The sequence below is a fragment of the Salvelinus alpinus genome, chromosome 10 (assembly GCF_045679555.1).
Source record: "Salvelinus alpinus chromosome 10, SLU_Salpinus.1, whole genome shotgun sequence".
Classification (NCBI taxonomy): domain Eukaryota; kingdom Metazoa; phylum Chordata; class Actinopteri; order Salmoniformes; family Salmonidae; genus Salvelinus; species Salvelinus alpinus.
The window spans coordinates 79,518,319-79,543,339 of NC_092095.1; the positions used below are offsets into that span (position 1 = coordinate 79,518,319).

At 47.7% G+C, this 25,021-nt stretch overlaps 1 protein-coding gene across 4 annotated transcripts in view; it reads right to left on the reverse strand.

The window, feature by feature from the left end:
• The window catches only part of LOC139532829 (protocadherin-9), a 527,131-nt gene extending 521,680 nt beyond the window's left edge, over positions 1 to 5,451 (reverse strand). For all 4 annotated transcript variants that reach the window (XM_071330933.1, XM_071330932.1, XM_071330935.1 and 1 more), the window contains exons 1-2: positions 4,598 to 5,451; positions 701 to 3,893 (exon numbers count right to left, since the gene is read on the reverse strand). In XM_071330933.1, coding sequence (XP_071187034.1) covers positions 701 to 3,736 — 3,036 coding nt within the window. In that variant the 5' untranslated portion in view covers positions 3,737 to 3,893; positions 4,598 to 5,451. The remainder of the gene's footprint in view (positions 1 to 700; positions 3,894 to 4,597) is intronic.
• Positions 5,452 to 25,021: the final 19,570 nt, after the last annotated feature.

Below are 25,021 nucleotides of genomic sequence, written 5' to 3' on the forward strand. Positions count from 1 at the left end.
AAAATGTTTCTTTCACAAATGTTTTGAAGGCATCTTTGCAACATATCAATTTCACCATCTAGGCTGCGTCCCAAATGCCCCCCCACCTATTCCCTTTTATAGTGCACTACTTTTGACCAGAGCCCTTTGGACCCTATTCCCTTATGGACCCTATTCCTCTATGGATCCTGGTCAAACGTAGTGCACTATAAAGGGAATAGGGGGCTGTTTGGAAGGCAGGACACCATTTATCTCATTCGACCTCTGAGGCCCATTTAAAGGTCATGTATCTGTAGAATCTGACAAGGCTTCAGACAGTTGCCATCTTGGTAACATGTTTGATTGAAATATCTTTTTAAATAACTTTTCAAAAACAAAAAGGGGGAACATAATAACAGCATGAGACTGTAGGTAGGAGATGCAAAGGGTAAATTAAAAGTATGCATGTGTTTTGTTTTTTCTTCAGTCCATAGCTAACCACATGTCACACATGAATTCATATATATGTGATTTCTTTTTTTGGTTTTTAAAAGGTACAGTGGGACTTATAGTGGGACTTATAGTGGGACTTATAGTGGGGGTGCTTCCCCCCTTTCTCATTGGTGTTTATGTGTACGTTAACACCAAGTCAGCTATAGTGTATAGTGTAGAAGGGAGTTCAGCACTGTTGGACCGGGCAGTTATACGCAGTACTTATAGACCAGTAAAAGTTATCTTTTACCTGTCTGGACGGGTGTACGGGTCCCTTAGTCTTGAATCCTCCCTGGGAACTGCACTCCGAGGCACTGAAGTGGTCTGAACTAGTGGAGGATCTCTTGGAGAGAGTATCACAGCCCCCTACGAAGGTGTTGTCCAGAGGGAGCTCCTGAATCATGTGATGCTTCTTCACGGAGACCGGCGTGTCCGCTTTGAGGTGGAACGCGGACTGCGGAGAAGCGGACTTGTAGTGCCGGCCTAGATCTGGACTGGAGGGCTTGAAGGTGGTAGTGGGAGCAGAGCTCCAGTCAAAGCGACCGATGCTTTGCTCCTCCAGCTCGGCAGGCAGGCTGACGTTGCCGTTGATGGGCTCGTGAGCCGGGTCATCCGGCTTGTTCTCCTCGATGGTGACAAAGTTCAGGAGGGAGCTTTTGGGCGACTTCCTTTTCTTACGCTTCTTCTTCTTGTTCTGCTTGTTCTCTTGGTTTGGAGACATCCACTCGGCGCCCTGCTTCTTTCTCTGGGCCGCCTTGAACCGCGAGGTGTGACGGCAGCGCACCAGGACTGTCACGAAGATCACCACAATCACCACCATCGCCCCGGCTACGATGGCGATCATGATGGTTAGATAGTCTCCACTCTGGTAAGTCTCACTGCTCTCCCCGATGTTCCTGTCCAGGGGCGTCTCCATGGTGCGGCGAATGAGGTCGTAGATAAACGTGGCGTTGCCGACCGTGTCGTTCACATAGAGGAACACCAGCACCAGGGTGTGCAGGGACTTAGGGTAGCCCAGGTCGCTAATGTTCACGACCAGCCGATGGAGGCCGATGTCGGAGATAGCAGGCTTCTCCTCCAGGGTGATATTTCCTGTCACAGGGTCGATCCGGAACAGACCTTTGTTGTTGCCACTAACGATGGTGTACTTGAGCTCCGCGTTCATCCCCGTGTCACCGTCCACAGCGAAAACCTCGGCCACCACCGACCCAGGGATGGACGAGAGGGGGACCAGTTTGAAGGAGGTGTTGGAAGGGGGGTAGATGACGATGGGGGTGTTGTCGTTCACGTCGATGACATTGATGGTCACCTTGGCGGCCGAGAAACATGGCGGCCGCCCGCTATCCACCGCCCGGACGTCGAAGGTGTAGGAGCTCTGCTGCTCCCGATCAAAGGACACGTTGGACTTTATTACTCCAGAGTACGGGTCTAGGATAAAGTTCTCGTTGTCGCTAAGTATGGAAAGCGTAACGGCGGCATTTTCCCCGGCGTCTGAGTCTGTGACGGTTATCACCCCCACCGTGCTGTACTTGGGCAGGTTCTCGGACACAAAGAACTGGAAGTGGTTGTGGGTGAACTTAGGGCTGTTGTCGTTTTCATCGAGTACTGTCACGATGACTGCCGCCTGGCTCTGGAGTGGAGGCGTCCCGTTGTCTCGGGCCGTTACCGTGAAGAGGAACCGATCCTGGTCCTCACGATCGAACACCCGGGAGGCCGTGAGGACACCGGTTTTACGGTCCAGGTCGAAGAACGAGGCGTTAGGGCCCAGCTGGTAGACGATCTCTGCGTTTCTCCCGCTGTCCTCGTCGGTGGCGCTGAGAGTCGTGAGGAAGAGATCGCGTTTGTTGTTCTCCATCACGGCCAGCTCGATGACAGGATGGCTGAAGATCGGAGAGTTGTCATTTTCATCCTCCAGCCTCACCCTTACCAACGCTGTCTGGTTCAAGCTCGGCTTGCCAGAGTCGGAGGCTACGATTTTGAAGTTGTACTCTTTGGTCCCCTCAAAGTCGAGCAGCGCCGATGTCTCTAGTAAATACTGGTTGTCGTACACCGCTTTGAGGTGAAAGGGGACGTCCTTCTCGATGAAACAGATGACTTTACCGTTGACATCCGTGTCCTTGTCCGACACGGTGATCAAAGCTATCTTGGTGTTGATTGGGTCTTTCTCTGAGAGGAACACAGTGCCATTTATTGGACTGATGATGTATCTCAGATCAATGTTTGGTGGATTGTCGTTCACGTCCGTCACGTTTATAGTTATGGTAGCTCTGGCTGGGCTGGAGCTGCCGTCGCTCGCTAACACAGATAACTTGTGTATGGCGGTCTCCTCTCTATCGAGGGGCCGCTGTACGGTTATAAGGCCAGTGGTGCCGTTTAAAGCAAATAGTCTCTTGGTAGCTGGGGACACCTGTGTCCCGAACATGTATTTGATTTCGGCGTTTGCCCCGACGTCTGCGTCCGTAGCCTGTAGCTGGACTACGGACGTCCCTAAAGGCGAGTTCTCCGGTATGTGGACCTCGATCTGGCTCTCCTTGAACACCGGCTTGTTGTCGTTAACGTCTGTGACGGTGACTTGGAGGATGGCGGTGCTGGATTTCTGTGGCGTGCCTCCGTCCTCCACCTTGATCTTCATGACGTATGTATCCTTCTGTTCCCTGTCCAGGTTCTGCTGAACGATGAGCTGCGGCCACTTCTCCCCCTCGGGCGTCTCCACGATGTCCAACCCGAAGGCGCTTTGCCCGTTCACCAGCTGGTACTTGTGTACACTGTTGGGTCCGGTGTCGGGGTCGGTGGCAGAGGGGATGGCGAAACGACTGTTGATCAGCGTATTCTCCGGGATGGAGATGTTGATGACGGGAGACGGGAACATGGGAGCGTTATCGTTGGTGTCCTTGACGACGATCTTAATCTTGATCAATCTGAAGTAGTCGTTGGGTAAAATCACCACCTCGATCTCGAAGGAGCAGTCGTTCTCCTCGAACGAGGGGCCGGGACAGAGCCTCTCCCTGTCAATACGATTGGAGGTTGTAAATATCTCTCCCGTGCTGCTCTGCACTCGGAGCAGAGGGTTGTCGCCGGCTTTAGACACCAGCCTGTAGACCAGGTTGGCGCTAGCTCCGGTAGCAGCGTTCGTATGCGAGACGTTCAGGTCCTTTGGTATGTTTCCAATGAGAACGTTTTCCTGCAGTTCCTCTCTAATAGGATAGATCAGTTCCTGGGCTATAGAAGGGTCCATCCAAAAACAGGCAACAAGAGCAGCCAACAAGTAAAAATCTGTTAGATCCATGGTAACAACGGTCCTGTGGTTACAGTGTTCGACCCTGCCTTGTGGATTTTAAATCCCTTCCTCTTCTTCTTCTTCTTTCTCAATGTGGAATGTCAGAGTGATGGATTGGTGAAATCTTTCATTTGAAGAAGGGCCGTTTCCACACGCTGACAAACCCCTATGAATAGATAAGAGTTGCATTAGAGTGGTTTCAGTCAGCCCCAGATCAGGGGGGGTGCTCACACTTTTAGGGGTCGTTGCTTAGATAGATTGCGTAAAATCAAACCGGTAATATCCACCGTAATATCACTCCCAAAAATATCCTATATTTGATCATAATACCCTATGACTACAGCAAAGATGGTATGTGCTACAAAATAAAACAACAAGATCTCATCTCAAACACATGGCATCGCAGTGTCCTTGATGAATGCATTTAACATTAACCTTACTTCAATGTATCTAAATGGTTGTAATCTACCATTTACCCATCTCCTCTCCTCTTTAGCTCCTTGACACTTATTTCCGTTACATCCAAAAGCCCTTAGGATAATATAATACTGCAGTAAGCGTTCAAGCAGCCATTCAAGTCTGTGACTTAGCCCTCTTCTCCACCAAGACCCTTTACACATTATGCCCATAACGATTCCTCAACGCCTCTATAAGGCACTTCGTCGTTGTAACTTCTGAGGAGCTACAGGCAGCCGAGATCCATTACGCTTCAATTATTGTGATTAAATAGGATGTAGGATAGAATCAAATACCCTGTGTTTGGATTTCAACGGATGAATTTAATAACCATTATTTAACCGTTGTAAATAGCCAGCGACAATTAATATAATTTAAATGTATACCATAATAGTGCGCTCTGAATATTCTTACCGTTATCCAAAAGAAAATCCCATTTAGTGCGTGAGATAATTGGAATGCGTTTTCTTCTGATGCCCAAAATTGCGGTAGTGCATAGTAGTCTCCTCTCCTATTCGATACAAATCCTATTCAGAGTTGGAAGATCCTGTTTTTACTCCGGTTGGTAAGATATCGGTATTGATCGCAGCCGTTAGATTTCTTCAAGTCCAAGTCTATGAAGCGCAATGTCTTTTTTGGCTCTACTGATATAACGGCGGGTTGACTGTGAGGAAGAAACAAAACAGCGCTGGCGAGAAGAGACACAAAATGAATTATATTTCTAAACGTTTCACGGTTCGTTTTTTTGGCATTGAACTTTACATGAAAAGCGTTGATGCTCCGTGCTCCGTCGGTCATATAATGTCGACTGCGGATGATTCTCCTCTCACAAACAATATCAGCTGATCAGTGGCGAGCGGCGGGTTCCTCGGACCATGAAGTCATTCTGCATCACCGGTAGCTCCAATATCAGTCGTAATGTTTTTTTCCCGGTGGTAGCCTACGGTAAAAAATAGTCAGCTTGGCTTGCTACCTGTTTAGCTGAACACTGATGGAATAATGCACACGGCTTGCTTGTCCCATCATGTGTCAACTTCACCGAGGTTCTCCATTGAAATTGCGCCTCCTTTCGTGTTTAAAAAAAATAATACAAATTGAACAAATGTCAAAAAGAAAAAATAAATAATATTCACAATCTTTGGAACGCGTCTAATTGAATCCGTGATAGCCCGTATCAAGTCCATTCAGTGCTATGACGGTGTGGAATGGTGTGTGTGTGGCGCCTATCCGTTCACTCTCTCCTAGAACGGAATATCTTGCACTAACTCTGAATAAACCCATAGGGGGGTTGAAGTATAACACGTCGCCACCTCCGACCCTCCTCATTGGACGCCCTCTCTATTACAATTTCGCTGATGGGGATCCGAAAATAGATCTGATTGGTCGAGAGGAACGTCCGTTACATCGGTTGCCAAGCACCGCGACCAGACTGATGGAAAGTCTCGGTGAGATGCTGCAGGCTGCGGAGATGCTCCCAGCCTTGAGCCGATTCATTCACTGCACCAACTTACTGTTATTACTATCATCTCAAGACTTTCCGTTAGATATCCGTGAAATGAGAGCTCTATGGATGTTTATTATAGTATCGTTAAAACAAGGAACAGAGGAGAACCAACGTTGTGCGTATGATTTGTCAGTTACACATGGCTACCGTTGGAATAGTGGCCACAACAGATAAAATAGCCTACACTCCATGAAATAGCGCAATAGGCTTTTATAGAAGTGAACGTACGACAGATCACTAATCAGCTGAAGTCTATTGTAGATTAAGTATTAATGATTATTAACACAATATCATTGGTGTAATAGGTCAATGTATTTGTCCGCTAGGGATACCAGGCTATTACAGAGTTAATCAATACTTGCCTGATAGATTTATTACATTAAACAAGTCCAATGTTACCTGACGTCTCTTTATAAACAGTAACAAATCCCTTTGGAATTGGTATTTAGCTTCTTTCCATGTGAGAAATAAATTGACTATCCAAAGAGAAATTTACACATCTAAAGGTGTTAAAAATATTGATTTATGACTTGTCATTCCTGAATTTGAATGCAGTTAGCTATTTCCCACTCCTATTTTGCATCCATCTGTGTGAGTTCCTCTGATCTGACAGAGAGAGAGAGAGAGAGACAGGGAGAGAGAGAGAGAGCGAGAGGGAGAGAGAGAGAGAGAGAGAGAGAGAGAGAGAGAGAGAGAGAGACAGAGAGAGAGAGAGAGAGAGAGAGAGAGAGAGAGAGAGAGAGAGAGTGACTGTGTGTTGGACAGGTCTTGCAGCAGCAGTAGTTAGTCACCAGTCTGTTTTACGGTAAACACTACCATCTAGAGGTTGATGTGATGAAATGCCTGTTGAGTCGATGACCGCAGCGCTCTATATTTCACACACATATTCACGTGGTAATTTAATAAGTAAAGTATGTCTCTCATCCACCCTTTGGTGAACAACACCTTCTTTGTGCTAAATAGTAGATGACATGTTTCTGCCAAGAGAGAGAGAGAGAGAGAGAGAGAGAGAGAGAGAGAGAGAGAGAGAGAGAGAGAGAGAGAGAGAGAGAGAGAGAGAGAGAGAGAGAGAGAGAGAGAGAGAGAGAGAGAGAGAGAGAGAGAGAGAGAGAGAGAGAGAGAGAGAGAGAGAGAGAGAGAGAGAGAGAGAGAGAGAGAGAGAGAGAGAGAGAGAGAGAGAGAGAGAGAGAGAGAGAGAGAGAGAGGGAGAGATGATTTTTCCAGACCACAGCATCACCAGACACATCCTCACCCCACCACAACCAGCGAAGACCATCCCAACCAGCCGAGACCACCCCAACCATCCCCACCCCAACCATCCGAGACCACCCCAACCATCCGAGACCACCCCAACCATCCCCACCCCAACCATCCGAGACCACCCCAACCAGCCCCACCCCAACCATCCGAGACCACCCCAACCAGCCCCACCCCAACCAGCCGAGACCACCCCAACCATCCGAGACCACGCCAACCATCCGAGACCACCCCAACCATCCCCACCCCAACCATCCGAGACCACCCCAACCATCCGAGACCACGCCAACCATCCGAGACCACGCCAACCATCCGAGACCACCCCAACCATCCGAGACCACCCCAACCATCCGAGACCACCCCAACCATCCGAGACCACGCCAACCATCCGAGACCACCCCAACCATCCCAACCAGAGACCACCCCAACCAGCCGAGACCACCCCAACCATCCCCACCCCAACCAGCCGAGACCACCCCAACCATCCCCACCCCAACCAGCCGAGACCACGCCAACCATCCCCACCCTAACCAGCCGAGACCACCCCAACCAGCCGAGACTACGCCAACCAGCCCCACCCCAACCATCCCCACCCCAACCAGCCGAGACCACGCCAACCATCCCCACCCCAACCAGCCGAGACCACGCCAACCATCCCCACCCTAACCATCCGAGACCACCCAACCAGCCGAGACCACCCCAACCATCCGAGACCACGCCAACCAGCCGAGACCACCCCAACCATCCCCACCTCAACCACCCCCACCCAAACCAGCCGAGACCACCCCAACCATCCCCACCTCAACCAGCCGAGACCACCCCAACCAGCCGAGACCACTCCAACCAGCCGAGACCACCCCAACCATCCGAGACCACCCCAACCATCCGAGACCACCCCAACCATCCGAGACCACCCCAACCATCCGCGACCACCCCAACCATCCGAGACCACCCCAACCATCCCCACCCCAACCATCCGAGACCACCCCAACCAGCCCCACCCCAACCAGCCGAGACCACCCCAACCATCCGAGACCACTCCAACCATCCGAGACCACCCCAACCATCCGAGACCACCCCAACCATCCGAGACCACGCCAACCAGCCGAGACCACCCCAACCATCCGAGACCACGCCAACCATCCGAGACCACCCCAACCATCCCCACCCCAACCATCCGAGACCACCCCAACCATCCGAGACCACCCCAACCATCCGAGACCACCCCAACCATCCCCACCCCAACCATCCGAGACCACCCCAACCAGCCGAGACCACCCCAACCATCCCCACCTCAACCAGCCGAGACCACCCCAACCATCCCCACCCCAACCAGCCGAGACCACGCCAACCATCCCCACCCTAACCAGCCGAGACCACCCCAACCAGCCGAGACTACGCCAACCAGCCCCACCCCAACCATCCCCACCCCAACCAGCCGAGACCACGCCAACCATCCCCACCCCAACCAGCCGAGACCACGCCAACCATCCCCACCCTAACCATCCGAGACCACCCAACCAGCCGAGACCACCCCAACCATCCGAGACCACGCCAACCAGCCGAGACCACCCCAACCATCCCCACCTCAACCACCCCCACCCAAACCAGCCGAGACCACCCCAACCATCCCCACCTCAACCAGCCGAGACCACCCCAACCAGCCGAGACCACCCCAACCAGCCGAGACCACGCCAACCATCCCCAAACTACCCAGCAGAGACCACCCCAACCATCCCCACCTCAACCAGCCCCACCCCAACCAGCCGAGACCACCCCAACCATCCCCACCTCAACCAGCCGAGACCACCCCAACCATCCCCACCCCAACCAGCCCCACCCCAACCATCCCCACCTCAACCAGCCCCACCCCAACCAGCCGAGACCACCCCAACCATCCCCACCCCAACCAGCCGAGACCACCCCAACCATCCCCACCCCAACCATCCCCACCCCAACCAGCCGAGACCACCCCAACCATCCCCAAACTACTCAGCAGAGACCACCCCAACCATCCCCACCCCAACCAGCCGAGACCACCCCAACCAGCCGAGACCACCCCAACCATCCCCACCCCAACCAACCATCCCCACCCCAACCATCCCACCCCAACCAGCACCACCCCAACCAGCCGAGACCACCCCAACCATCCCCACCCCAACCAGCCGAGACCACCCCAACCAGCCGAGACCACCCCAACCATCCCCACCCCAACCAACCATCCCCACCCCAACCATCCCGAGACCACCCCAACCAGCAGAGACCACCCCAACCATCCCCACCCCAACCAGCCGAGACCACCCAAACCATCCCCACCCCAACCAGCCGAGACTACCCCAACCATCCCCACCCCAACCAGCCGAGACCATCCCAACCATCACCACCCCCACCAGCCGAGACCACCCCAACCAGCCCAGACCACCCCAACCAGCCGAGACCACCCCAACCATCCCCACCCCAACCAACCCCACCCCAACCAGCTGAGACCACCCCAACCATCCCCACCCCAACCATCCCCACCCCAACCAGCCGAGACCACCCCAACCATCCCCACCCCAACCAGCCGAGACCACCCCAACCATCCCCACCCCAACCAGCCGAGACCACCCCAACCATCCCCACCCCAACCAGCCGAGACCACCCCAACCAGCCCCACCCCAACCAGCCGAGACCACCCCAGCAGCACATTTCCCCAGGCCGTAAGCAGAAGCAACAGGACCAACCCCCCCCCCACACTAATGAACCCGCCCAAGCCCCATTCTGTTGGTTGAGGTCTTGTAAGGCAACCATCTCACTGTAAGGTTTACACCTGTTGCGTTCAACGCATGTGACGAATAACATTTTACTTTATTTGCTTTGATTGTAAGAGGTATGTATCAGATGCTTTAACATTCTCAGCTACTGTAGTGGGTCCGAGGCCTGAACCACATGAAAACAACACTAGAAACTAAGAAACACAAAGATTTCATCCTGGAACATACAAGGTCGGAGGTCATCTGCAGCATGTCGGCCTAAAGAGGCAGGAACTCAGACTTCATTAAAGAAATTGGAAATACAGACATTGTCATCCTACAAGGAACTACCAGCTGTGAAACATGGTATAGAGGAGACGGACCCACTGGTTTCCCTCTAGGTTGCAGAGAGCTGGTAGTCCCATCCACCACACTACCAGGTGGGTGGTATAGAGGAGATGGACCCACTGGTTGCCCTCTAGGTTACAGAGAGCTGGTAGTCCCATCCACCACACTACCAGGTGGGTGGTATAGAGGAGACGGACCCACTGGTTGTCCTCTAGGTTACAGAGAGCTGGTAGTCCCATCCACCACACTACCAGGTGTGAAACCTGGTATAGAGGAGATGGACCACTGGTTGCCCTCTAGATTACAGAGAGCTGGTAGTCCCATCCACCACACTACCAGGTGGGTGGTATAGAGGATACGGACCCACTGGTTGTCCTCTAGGTTGCAGAGAGCTGGTAGTCCCATCCACCAAACTACCAGGTGGGTGGTATAGAGGAGACAGACCCACTGGTTGCCCTCTAGGTTACAGAGAGCTGGTAGTCCCATCCACCACACTACCAGGTGGGTGGTATAGAGGAGACGGACCCACTGGTTGCCCTCTAGGTTGCAGAGAGCTGGTAGTCCCATCCACCAAACTACCAGGTGGGTGGTATAGAGGAGACGGACCTACTGGTTGCCCTCTAGGTTACAGAGAGCTGGCAGTCCCATCCACCACACTACCAGGTGGGTGGTATAGAGGAGACGGACCTACTGGTTGCCCTCTAGATTACAGAGAGCTGGCAGTCCCATCCACCAAACTACCAGTTGTGAAACACGGAAGAGACTCAGGGGGTATGCTAATTTGGTATAGAGCTAACCTAACCCACTCTATTACATTAGTCAAAACAGGAACATTTTACATCTGGCTAGAAATTAGTGAAGACATCAAAACTATAAAATAACACATAGGGAATCATGTAGTAACCAAAAAAGTGTTAAACAAACCTAAATATATTTTATATTTGAGATTCTTCAAAGTAGCTTCTCTTTGCCTTGATGACAGCTTTGCACACTCTTGGCATTCTCTCAAAAAGCTTCATGAGGTAGTCACCTGGAATACATTTCAACTAACATGTGTGCCTTGTTAAAAGTTAATTTGTGGAATTTCTTTCCTTCTTAATGCGTTTGAGCCAATCAGTTGTGTTGTGACAAGGTAAGAGTGGTATACAGAAGACAGCCCTGTTTGATTAAAGACCAAGTCCATATTATGGCAAGAACATATCAAATAAGCAAAGAGAAACGACAGTCCATCATTACTTTAAGACATGAAGGTCAGTCAATCAGGAACATTTCAAGAACTTTGACAGTTTCTTCAATGCAATCGCAAAAACCATCAAGCACTATGATAAAACTCACTCTCATGAGGACTGACACAGGAATGGAAGACCCAGAGTTACCTCTGCTGCAGAGGATAAGTTCATTAGATTTATCAGCCTCAGAAATTGCAGCCCAAATAAATGCTTCACAGAGTTCAAGTAACAGACACATCTCAACATCAACTGTTCAGAGGAGACTGTGTGAATCAGGCCTTCATGGTCGAATTGCTGCAAAGAAACCACTACTAAAGGACACCAATAAGAAGAAGAGACTTACTTGGGCCAAGAAACACTAGCAATGGACATTAGACTGGTGGAAATCTGTCCTTTTGTCTGATGAGTCCAAATTTGAGATTTTTGGTTCCAACCGCCGTGTCTTTCTGAGACGCAGAGTAGGTGAATGGAGGAGGTGTGGATCCCACAGTGAAGCATGGAGGAGGAGGTGTGGTTCCCACCGTGAAGCATGGAGGAAGAGGTGTGATGGTGTGGGGGTGCTTTGCTGGTTACACTTTTGGTGACTTAGTTTGAATTCAAGGCACACTTAACCAGCATGGCTACCACAGCATTCTGCAGCGATACGCCATCCCATTTGTTTTTCAACAGTACAATGACCTAACACACCACCAGGCTCTGTAGGGCTATTTGACCAAGAAGGAGAGTGATGGAGTGCTGCATCAGATGACCTGGCTTCCACAATCACCAGACCTCAACGCAATTTTAGATGGTTTGGGATGAGTTGGACCGCAGAGTGAAGGACAAGCAGTCAACAAGTGCTCAGCAATTGTGGGAACTCCTGTTGGAAAAGCATTCCAGGTGGAGCTGGTTGAGAGAATTCCAAGAGTGTGAAAACCTGTCATCAAGGCAAAGGGTGGCTACTTTGAAGAATATAAAAAACACTTTTTTGGTTACTACGTGACTCCATATGTGTTATTTCATAGTTTTGATGTTTTCACTATTATTCTATAATGTAGAATATAGTACAAATAAAGAAAAACCCTTTAAATGAGCAGGTGTGTTCAAACTGTAGACTGGAACTGTACATGCAATCAACTATTAAAGACTTCCGGGACCCACCGAATTCTCCAATTACACTGAATGAACTACAGGACAAAATATAAACTCTTCCAACCCAAAAAAGGTCTGTGGTGTTGATGGTATCCCCAATGAAGTATTATAATATACAGACCACAAAGTCTAATTGGCTTTACTAAAACTCTTCAACATCATCCTCAGCATCTTCCCCAATATTTGGAACTAAGGACCGATCACACCGATCCACAAAAGTGGAGACAAATTTGACCCCAATAACTACCGTGGGATATGAGTCAACAGCAACCTTGGTAAAGTCCTCTGCATTATCATTAACATCAGACTTGTACATTAACCTCAATGAATACAATGTACAGAGCAAATGTCAAATTGGCTTATTGACAAATTACCATACGGCAGACCACATATTCACCCTGCACGCCCTAATTGACAAACACACAAACCAAATCAAAGGTAAAGTCTTGCCATGCTTCATATACAGAGCGAGAGAGAGAGAGACAGAGAGAGACAGAGAGACAGAGAGACAGAGAGACAGAGAGACAGAGAGACAGAGACAGAGAGAGAGAGAGAGAGAGAGAGAGAGAGAGAGAGAGAGAGAGAGAGAGAGAGAGAGAGAGAGAGAGAGAGAGAGAGAGAGAGAGAGAGAGAGAGAGAGAGAGAGAGAGAGAGAGAGAGAGAGAGAGAGAGAGAGAGAGAGAGAGAGAGAGAGAGAGAGAGAGAGAGAGAGAGAGAGAGAGAGAGACAGAGACAGAGACAGAGAGAGAGAGAGAGAGAGAGAGAGAGACAGAGAGAGAGAGAGAGAGAGAGAGAGAGAGAGAGAGAGAGAGAGAGAGAGAGAGAGAGAGAGAGAGAAAGAGAGAGAGAGAGAGAGAGAGAGAGAGAGAGAGAGAGAGAGAGAGAGAGAGAGAGAGAGAGAGAGAGAGAGAGAAAGAGAGAGAGAGAGAGAGAGAGAGAGAGAAAGAGAGAGAGAGAGAGAGACAGAGAGAGACAGAGAGAGACAGAGAGAGACAGAGAGAGAGAGAACAGCTGTACTGTAGAACATTTTATCTCTGAAAGGGATAATGATCAGTTATTTAACAGCAGCAGGTTAAACAGGATCTCTGCCTACACACATTGAAAACATTGTTTGTGCTCAACAATAGATTACTATCAATAGTATAGAGAGAAAGAGAACAAGAGAGAGAGATTTAAAACACATCTTTGCTGACACCATTGAAATATTACATAGGACACATGTGAATGCCAACAAAGCAAAAGAGACAGAGATATTCCATTCTTCAATCTATGGTATTGAGGGAGAGAGGGAGACTCCATTCTTCAGTATATGGTATTGAGGGAGAGAGAGAGACTCCATTCTGCATTCTATGGTATTGAGGGAGAGAGAGAGGGAGAGAGACTCCATTCTTCATGATATGGTATTGAGGGAGAGAGAGACTCCATTCTGCAATCTATGGTATTGAGGGAGAGAGAGAGGGAGAGAGACTCCATTCTTCATTATATGGTATTGAGAGAGAGAGGGAGAGAGAGGGACTCCATTCTGCAATCTATGGTATTGAGGGAGAGAGAGAGACTCCATTCTTCATTCTATGGTATTGAGGGAGAGAGAGAGACTCCATTCTGCAATCTATGGTATTGAGGGAGAGAGGGAGAGAGAGAGAGAGAGACTCCATTCTTCATTATATGGTATTGAGGGAGAGAGAGACTCCATTCTTCATTATATGGTATTGAGGGAGAGAGAGACTCCATTCTTCATTCTATGGTATTGAGGGAGAGAGAGACTCCATTCTGCAATCTATGGTATTGAGGGAGAGAGAGACTCCATTCTTCATTCTATGGTAGTGAGGGAGAGAGGGAGAGAGAGACTCCATTCTGCATTCTATGGTATTGAGGGAGAGAGGGAGAGAGAGAGAGAGAGACTCCATTCTTCATTATATGGTATTGAGGGAGAGAGAGAGACTCCATTCTTCATTCTATGGTATTGAGGGAGAGAGAGACTCCATTCTGCATTCTATGGTATTGAGGGAGAGAGGGAGAGAGAGAGAGAGAGACTCCATTCTTCATTATATGGTATTGAGGGAGAGAGAGAGACTCCATTCTTCATTCTATGGTATTGAGGGAGAGAGAGACTCCATTCTGCATTCTATGGTATTGAGGGAGAGAGAGACTCCATTCTTCATTATATGGTATTGAGGGAGAGAGAGACTCCATTCTTCATTATATGGTATTGAGGGAGAGAGAGACTCCATTCTGCATTCTATGGTATTGAGGGAGAGAGAGACTCCATTCTTCATTATATGGTATTGAGGGAGAGAGAGACTCCATTCTTCATTATATGGTATTGAGGGAGAGAGAGACTCCATTCTTCATTATATGGTATTGAGGGAGAGAGAGACTCCATTCTTCATTCTATGGTATTGAGGGAGAGAGAGACTCCATTCTTCATTATATGGTATTGAGGGAGAGAGAGACTCCATTCTTCATTCTATGGTATTGAGGGAGAGAGAGACTCCATTCTTCATTATATGGTATTGAGGGAGAGAGAGACTCCATTCTTCATTCTATGGTATTGAGGGAGAGATAGACTCCATTCTGCAATCTATGGTATTGAGGGAGAGAGGGAGAGAGAGACTCCATTCTTCATTCTATGGTATTGAGGGAGAGAGAGACTCCATTCTTCATTATATGGTATTGAGGGAGAGAGAGACTCCATTCTTCATTCTATGGTATTGAGGGAGAGAGAGACTCCATTCTTCATTATATGGTATTGAGGGAGAGAGAGACTCCATTCTTCATTCTATGGTATTGAGGGAGAGAGAGACTCCATTCTTCATTATATGGTATTGAGGGAGAGAGAGACTCCATTCTTCATTCTATGGTATTGAGGGAGAGAGAGACTCCATTCTGCAATCTATGGTATTGAGGGAGAGAGGGAGACTCCATTCTTCAGTATATGGTATTGAGGGAGAGAGAGAGACTCCATTCTGCATTCTATGGTATTGAGGGAGAGAGAGAGGGAGAGAGACTCCATTCTTCATGATATGGTATTGAGGGAGAGAGAGACTCCATTCTGCAATCTATGGTATTGAGGGAGAGAGAGAGGGAGAGAGACTCCATTCTTCATTATATGGTATTGAGGGAGAGAGAGGGACTCCATTCTGCAATCTATGGTATTGAGGGAGAGAGAGAGACTCCATTCTTCATTCTATGGTATTGAGGGAGAGAGAGAGACTCCATTCTGCATTCTATGGTATTGAGGGAGAGAGGGAGAGAGAGAGAGAGAGACTCCATTCTTCATTATATGGTATTGAGGGAGAGAGAGACTCCATTCTTCATTATATGGTATTGAGGGAGAGAGAGACTCCATTCTTCATTCTATGGTATTGAGGGAGAGAGAGACTCCATTCTGCAATCTATGGTATTGAGGGAGAGAGAGACTCCATTCTTCATTCTATGGTAGTGAGGGAGAGAGGGAGAGAGAGACTCCATTCTGCATTCTATGGTATTGAGGGAGAGAGGGAGAGAGAGAGAGAGAGACTCCATTCTTCATTATATGGTATTGAGGGAGAGAGAGAGACTCCATTCTTCATTCTATGGTATTGAGGGAGAGAGAGACTCCATTCTGCATTCTATGGTATTGAGGGAGAGAGGGAGAGAGAGAGAGAGAGACTCCATTCTTCATTATATGGTATTGAGGGAGAGAGAGAGACTCCATTCTTCATTCTATGGTATTGAGGGAGAGAGAGACTCCATTCTGCATTCTATGGTATTGAGGGAGAGAGAGACTCCATTCTTCATTATATGGTATTGAGGGAGAGAGAGACTCCATTCTTCATTATATGGTATTGAGGGAGAGAGAGACTCCATTCTGCATTCTATGGTATTGAGGGAGAGAGAGACTCCATTCTTCATTATATGGTATTGAGGGAGAGAGAGACTCCATTCTTCATTATATGGTATTGAGGGAGAGAGAGACTCCATTCTTCATTATATGGTATTGAGGGAGAGAGAGACTCCATTCTTCATTCTATGGTATTGAGGGAGAGAGAGACTCCATTCTTCATTATATGGTATTGAGGGAGAGAGAGACTCCATTCTTCATTCTATGGTATTGAGGGAGAGAGAGACTCCATTCTTCATTATATGGTATTGAGGGAGAGAGAGACTCCATTCTTCATTCTATGGTATTGAGGGAGAGAGAGACTCCATTCTGCAATCTATGGTATTGAGGGAGAGAGGGAGAGAGAGACTCCATTCTTCATTCTATGGTATTGAGGGAGAGAGAGACTCCATTCTTCATTATATGGTATTGAGGGAGAGAGAGACTCCATTCTTCATTCTATGGTATTGAGGGAGAGAGAGACTCCATTCTTCATTATATGGTATTGAGGGAGAGAGAGACTCCATTCTTCATTCTATGGTATTGAGGGAGAGAGAGACTCCATTCTTCATTATATGGTATTGAGGGAGAGAGAGACTCCATTCTTCATTCTATGGTATTGAGGGAGAGAGAGACTCCATTCTGCAATCTATGGTATTGAGGGAGAGAGGGAGAGAGAGACTCCATTCTTCATTCTATGGTATTGAGGGAGAGAGAGACTCCATTCTTCATTATATGGTATTGAGGGAGAGAGAGACTCCATTCTTCATTCTATGGTATTGAGGGAGAGAGAGACTCCATTCTGCAATCTATGGTATTGAGGGAGAGAGAGACTCCATTCTTCATTCTATGGTAGTGAGGGAGAGAGGGAGAGAGAGACTCCATTCTTCATTCTATGGTATTGAGGGAGAGAGAGACTCCATTCTTCATTATATGGTATTGAGGGAGAGAGAGACTCCATTCTTCATTCTATGGTATTGAGGGAGAGAGAGAGGGAGAGACTCCATTCTTCATTATATGGTATTGAGGGAGAGAGAGACTCCATTCTTCATTATATGGTATTGAGGGAGAGAGAGACTCCATTCTTCATTCTATGGTAGTGAGGGAGAGAGGGAGAGAGAGACTCCATTCTTCATTCTATGGTATTGAGGGAGAGAGAGACTCCATTCTTCATTATATGGTATTGAGGGAGAGAGAGACTCCATTCTTCATTCTATGGTATTGAGGGAGAGAGAGACTCCATTCTGCAATCTATGGTATTGAGGGAGAGAGAGACTCCATTCTTCATTCTATGGTATTGAGGGAGAGAGAGACTCCATTCTTCATTATATGGTATTGAGGGAGAGAGAGACTCCATTCTTCATTCTATGGTATTGAGGGAGAGAGAGAGGGAGAGACTCCATTCTTCATTATATGGTATTGAGGGAGAGAGAGACTCCATTCTTCATTATATGGTATTGAGGGAGAGAGAGACTCCATTCTTCATTCTATGGTAGTGAGGGAGAGAGGGAGAGAGAGACTCCATTCTTCATTCTATGGTATTGAGGGAGAGAGAGACTCCATTCTTCATTATATGGTATTGAGGGAGAGAGAGACTCCATTCTTCATTCTATGGTAGTGAGGGAGAGAGGGAGAGAGAGACTCCATTCTTCATACTATGGTATTGAGGGAGAGAGAGAGACTCCATTCTTCATTCTATGGTATTGAGGGAGAGAGGGGGAGAGAGAGAGACTCCATTCTTCATTCTATGGTATTGAGGGAGAGAGGGAGAGAGAGACTCCATTCTTCATTCTATGGTATTGAGGGAGAGAGGGAGAGAGAGACTCCATTCTTCATTCTATGGTATTGAGGGAGAGAGAGAGACTCCATTCTTCATTCTATGGTATTGAGGGAGAGAGGGGGAGAGAGAGAGACTCCATTCTTCATTCTATGGTATTGAGGGAGAGAGAGACTCCATTCTTCATTCTATGGTATTGAGGGAAAGAGAGACTCCATTCTTCAATCTATGGTATTGAGGGAGAGAGGGGGAGAGAGAGGGACTCCATTCTTCATTCTATGGTATTGAGGGAGAGAGGGGGAGAGAGAGAGACTCCATTCTTCATTCTATGGTATTGAGGGAGAGAGAGACTCCATTCTTCATTCTATGGTATTGAGGGAGAGAGAGACTCCATTCTTCAATCTATGGTATTGAGGGAGAGAGGGGGAGAGAGAGGGACTCCATTCTTCATTCTATGGTATTGAGGGAGAGAGTGGGAGAGAGAGGGACTCCATTCTTCATTCTATGGTATTGAGGGAGAGAGAGACTCCATTCTTCATTATATGGTATTGAGGGAGAGAGAGACTCCATTCTTCATTCTATGGTAGTGAGGGAGAGAGGGAGAGAGAGACTCCATTCTTCATTCTATGGTATTGAGGGAGAGAGAGACTCCATTCTTCATTATATGGTATTGAGGGAGAGAGAGACTCCATTCTTCATTCTATGGTAGTGAGGGAGAGAGGGAGAGAGAGACTCCATTCTTCATTCTATGGTATTGAGGGAGAGAGAGAGACTCCATTCTTCATTCTATGGTATTGAGGGAGAGAGGGGGAGAGAGAGAGACTCCATTCTTCATTCTATGGTATTGAGGGAGAGAGGGAGAGAGAGACTCCATTCTTCATTCTATGGTATTGAGGGAGAGAGGGAGAGAGAGACTCCATTCTTCATTCTATGGTATTGAGGGAGAGAGAGAGACTCCATTCTTCATTCTATGGTATTGAGGGAGAGAGGGGGAGAGAGAGAGACTCCATTCTTCATTCTATGGTATTGAGGGAGAGAGAGACTCCATTCTTCATTCTATGGTATTGAGGGAGAGAGAGACTCCATTCTTCAATCTATGGTATTGAGGGAGAGAGGGGGAGAGAGAGGGACTCCATTCTTCATTCTATGGTATTGAGGGAGAGAGGGGGAGAGAGAGAGACTCCATTCTTCATTCTATGGTATTGAGGGAGAGAGAGACTCCATTCTTCATTCTATGGTATTGAGGGAGAGAGAGACTCCATTCTTCAATCTATGGTATTGAGGGAGAGAGGGGGAGAGAGAGGGACTCCATTCTTCATTCTATGGTATTGAGGGAGAGAGTGGGAGAGAGAGGGACTCCATTCTTCATTCTATGGTATTGAGGGAAAGAGAGGGACTCCATTCTTCATTCTATGGTATTGAGGGAGAGAGAGGGACTCCATTCTTCATTCTATGGTATTGAGGGAGAGAGAGACTCCATTCTTCATTCTATGGTATTGAGGGAGAGAGAGACTCCATTCTTCAATCTATGGTATTGAGGGAGAGAGGGGGAGAGAGAGGGACTCCATTCTTCATTCTATGGTATTGAGGGAGAGAGGGGGAGAGAGAGGGACTCCATTCTTCATTCTATGGTATTGAGGGAGAGAGAGGGACTCCATTCTTCATTCTATGGTATTGAGGGAGAGAGAGGGACTCCATTCTTCATTCTATGGTATTGAGGGAGAGAGAGGGACTCCATTCTTCAATCTATGGTATTGAGGGAGAGAGGGGGAGAGAGAGGGACTCCATTCTTCATTCTATGGTATTGAGGGAGAGAGAGGGACTCCATTCTTCATTCTATGGTATTGAGGGAGAGAGAGACTCCATTCTGCATTCTATGGTATTGAGGGAGAGAGAGACTCCATTCTTCATTCTATGGTATTGAGGGAGAGAGAGACTCCATTCTTCATTATATGGTATTGAGGGAGAGAGAGACTCCATTCTTCATTATATGGTATTGAGGGAGAGAGAGACTCCATTCTTCATTATATGGTATTGAGGGAGAGAGAGACTCCATTCTGCAATCTATGGTATTGAGGGAGAGAGAGGGACTCCATTCTGCAATCTATGGTAATGAGGGAGAGAGAGACTCCATTCTTCATTCTATGGTATTGAGGGAGAGAGAGACTCCATTCTTCATTATATGGTATTGAGGGAGAGAGAGACTCCATTCTTCATTATATGGTATTGAGGGAGAGAGAGACTCCATTCTGCAATCTATGGTATTGAGGGAGAGAGAGGGACTCCATTCTGCAATCTATGGTATTGAGGGAGAGAGAGGGACTCCATTCTGCAATCTATGGTATTGAGGGAGAGAGAGACTCCATTCTTCATTCTATGGTATTGAGGGAGAGAGAGAGATATTCCATTCTTCATTCTATGGTATTGAGGGAGAGAGAGAGATATTCCATTCTTCATTCTATGGTATTGAGGGAGAGCGAGAGATATTCCATTCTTCATTCTATGGTATTGAGGGAGAGAGAGAGATATTCCATTCTTCATTCTATGGTATTGAGGGAGAGAGAGAGATATTCCATTCTTCATTCTATGGTATTGAGGGAGAGAGAGAGATATTCCATTCTTCATTCTATGGTATTGAGGGAGAGAGAGAGATATTCCATTCTTCATTCTATGGTATTGAGGGAGAGAGAGAGATATTCCATTCTTCATTCTATGGTATTGAGGGAGAGAGAGACTCCATTCTTCATTCTATGGTATTGAGGGAGAGAGAGAGACTCCATTCTTCATTCTATGGTATTGAGGGAGAGAGAGAGACTCCATTCTTCATTCTATGGTATTGAGGGAGAGAGAGAGATATTCCATTCTTCATTCTATGGTATTGAGGGAGAGAGAGAGACTCCATTCTTCATTCTATGGTATTGAGGGAGAGAGAGGGACTCCATTCTTCATTCTATGGTATTGAGGGAGAGAGAGGGACTCCATTCTTCATTCTATGGTAGTGAGGGAGAGAGGGAGAGAGAGAGAGAGACTCCATTCTTCATTCTATGGTATTGAGGGAGAGAGGGAGAGAGAGGCTCCATTCTTCATTATATGGTATTGAGGGAGAGAGAGAGACTCCATTCTTCATTCTATGGTATTGAGGGAGAGAGAGAGACTCCATTCTTCATTCTATGGTATTGAGGGAGAGAGAGAGACTCCATTCTTCATTCTATGGTATTGAGGGAGAGAGGGAGAGAGAGAGAGAGACTCCATTCTTCATTCTATGGTATTGAGGGAGAGAGGGAGAGAGAGAGACTCCATTCTTCATTCTATGGTATTGAGGGAGAGAGAGGGACTCCATTCTTCATTCTATGGTAGTGAGGGAGAGAGGGAGAGAGAGAGAGAGACTCCATTCTTCATTCTATGGTATTGAGGGAGAGAGGGAGAGAGAGGCTCCATTCTTCATTATATGGTATTGAGGGAGAGAGAGAGACTCCATTCTTCATTCTATGGTATTGAGGGAGAGAGAGAGACTCCATTCTTCATTCTATGGTATTGAGGGAGAGAGAGAGACTCCATTCTTCATTCTATGGTATTGAGGGAGAGAGGGAGAGAGAGAGAGAGACTCCATTCTTCATTCTATGGTATTGAGGGAGAGAGGGAGAGAGAGAGACTCCATTCTTCATTCTATGGTATTGAGGGAGAGAGAGAGACTCCATTCTTCATTCTATGGTATTGAGGGAGAGAGAGGGACTCCATTCTTCATTCTATGGTATTGAGGGAGAGAGGGAGAGAGAGAGACTCCATTCTTCAGTATATGGTATTGAGGGAGAGAGGGAGAGAGAGAGACTCCATTCTTCATTCTATGGTATTGAGGGAGAGAGAGAGACTCCATTCTTCAGTATATGGTATTGAGGGAGAGAGGGAGAGAGAGAGACTCCATTCTTCAGTATATGGTATTGAGGGAGAGAGGGAGAGAGAGAGACTCCATTCTTCATTATATGGTATTGAGGGAGAGAGGGAGAGAGAGAGAATCCATTCTTCATTCTATGGTATTGAGGGAGAGAGAGAGACTCCATTCTTCAGTATATGGTATTGAGGGAGAGAGGGAGAGAGAGAGACTCCATTCTTCATTCTATGGTATTGAGGGAGAGAGAGACTCCATTCTTCATTCTATGGTATTGAGGGAGAGAGAGAGACTCCATTCTTCATTCTATGGTATTGAGGGAGAGAGAGAGACTCCATTCTTCATTCTATGGTATTGAGGGAGAGAGGGAGAGAGAGAGACTCCATTCTTCATTCTATGGTATTGAGGGAGAGAGAGAGACTCCATTCTTCAGTATATGGTATTGAGGGAGAGAGGGAGAGAGAGAGACTCCATTCTTCATTCTATGGTATTGAGGGAGAGAGAGACTCCATTCTTCATTCTATGGTATTGAGGGAGAGAGAGAGACTCCATTCTTCATTCTATGGTATTGAGGGAGAGAGAGAGACTCCATTCGTCATTCTATGGTATTGAGGGAGAGAGAGAGACTCCATTCTTCATTCTATGGTATTGAGGGAGAGAGGGAGAGAGAGAGAGACTCCATTCTTCATTCTATGGTATTGAGGGAGAGAGGGAGAGAGAGAGAGAGACTCCATTCTTCATTCTATGGTATTGAGGGAGAGAGAGAGACTCCATTCTTCATTATATGATATTGAGGGAGAGAGGGAGAGAGAGAGACTCCATTCTTCATTATATGGTATTGAGGGAGAGAGAGAGAGAGACTCCATTCTTCAATCTATGGTATTGAGGGAGAGAGGGAGAGAGAGAGACTCCATTCTTCATTCTATGGTATTGAGGGAGAGAGGGAGACTCCATTCTTCATTATATGGTAGTGAGGGAGAGAGAGAGAGAGACTCCATTCTTCATTCTATGGTATTGAGGGAGAGAGGGAGAGAGAGAGACTCCATTCTTCATTATATGGTATTGAGGGAGAGAGAGAGACTCCATTCTTCATTCTATGGTATTGAGGGAGAGAGGGAGAGAGAGAGAGAGACTCCATTCTTCATTCTATGGTATTGAGGGAGAGAGGGAGAGAGAGAGACTCCATTCTTCATTCTATGGTATTGAGGGAGAGAGGGAGAGAGAGAGAGAGACTCCATTCTTCATTCTATGGTATTGAGGGAGAGAGGGAGAGAGAGGGACTCCATTCTTCATTCTATGGTATTGAGGGAGAGAGAGAGACTCCATTCTTCATTATATGGTATTGAGGGAGAGAGGGAGAGAGAGGGACTCCATTCTTCATTCTATGGTATTGAGGGAGAGAGGGAGACTCCATTCTTCATTCTATGGTATTGAGGGAGAGAGAGAGACTCCATTCTTCATTCTATGGTATTGAGGGAGAGAGGGAGAGAGAGAGACTCCATTCTTCATTCTATGGTATTGAGGGAGAGAGGGAGAGAGAGAGACTCCATTCTTCATTATATGGTATTGAGGGAGAGAGAGAGAGAGAGAGACTCCATTCTTCATTATATGGTATTGAGGGAGAGAGAGGGACTCCATTCTTCATTCTATGGTATTGAGGGAGAGAGGGAGAGAGAGAGGGACTCCATTCTTCATTCTATGGTATTGAGGGAGAGAGGGAGACTCCATTCTTCATTCTATGGTATTGAGGGAGAGAGAGAGACTCCATTCTTCATTATATGGTATTGAGGGAGAGAGAGAGAGAGAGAGACTCCATTCTTCATTATATGGTATTGAGGGAGAGAGAGGGACTCCATTCTTCATTCTATGGTATTGAGGGAGAGAGGGAGAGAGAGAGGGACTCCATTCTTCATTCTATGGTATTGAGGGAGAGAGGGAGACTCCATTCTTCATTCTATGGTATTGAGGGAGAGAGAGAGACTCCATTCTTCATTCTATGGTATTGAGGGAGAGAGGGAGAGAGAGAGGCTCCATTCTTCATTATATGGTAGTGAGGGAGAGAGAGAGAGAGGGACTCCATTCTTCATTCTATGGTATTGAGGGAGAGAGGGAGAGAGAGAGAGAGACTCCATTCTTCATTATATGGTATTGAGGGAGAGAGGGAGAGAGAGGGACTCCATTCTTTGTTTTAGGGTATTGAAGGAGGGAAGGAGAGATGATGAGAGAGAGAGACAGAGAGAGAGACTCCATTCTTGGTTCCAGGTTGTTGAGGGAGAGATAGAGGGAGGGATGGAGAGAGAGAGAGACTTCATTCTTGGTTCCAGGTTGTTGAGGGAGAGATAGAGGGAGGGATGGAGAGAGAGAGAGACTTCATTCTTGGTTCCAGGTTGTTGAGGGAGAGATAGGGGGAGGGATGGAGAGAGAGAGAGACTTCATTCTTGGTTCCAGGTTGTTGAGGGAGAGATAGAGGGAGGGATGGAGAGAGAGATAGAGAGATGGTGGTGACACAGTGTGTTGTATCTTGTAGAGCTAGTTGAGTGAGGTGAGAACAGAACAGAACAGAACAGGACTTGGTGCTCCTGGGAGCTGAACTCTACAATACCGGTGTATGTGTGTGTGTGTGTGTGTGTGTGTGTTTGTGTGCATGTGTGTGTGTGCTGTACATGTGTGTGTGGGTGTGTGTGTGGGTGTGTGTGTGCTGTACATGTGTGTGTGTGTGTCCTGTGGGCCAGAAGTCCATTAGCACAGCCCAGCCTTATGCCCCGACCATCTCCCTCCTCTCCTCCCTCCTCTCCTCCTCTCCCTCCTCTCCCTCCTCTCCTCCTCTCCTCCTCTCCTCCTCTCCTTCCTCTCCTCTCCCCCACCTCTCCCTCCTCTCCAACCTCTCCCTCCTCTCCCTCCTCTCCCTCCTCTTCTTCCTCTCCCTCCTCTCCCTCCTCTCCTCCTCTCCTCCTCTCCCTCCTCTCCTTCCTCTCACCCTCCCTCCTCTCCCTCCTCTCCCCCCTCTCCTCTTCTCCCTCCTGTCCTTCCTCTCCCTCCTCTCCCTCCTCCCCCCCTCTCCCTCCTCTCCCTCCTCCTCCCCCCTCTCCCTCCCCTCCTCTCCCTCCCCTCC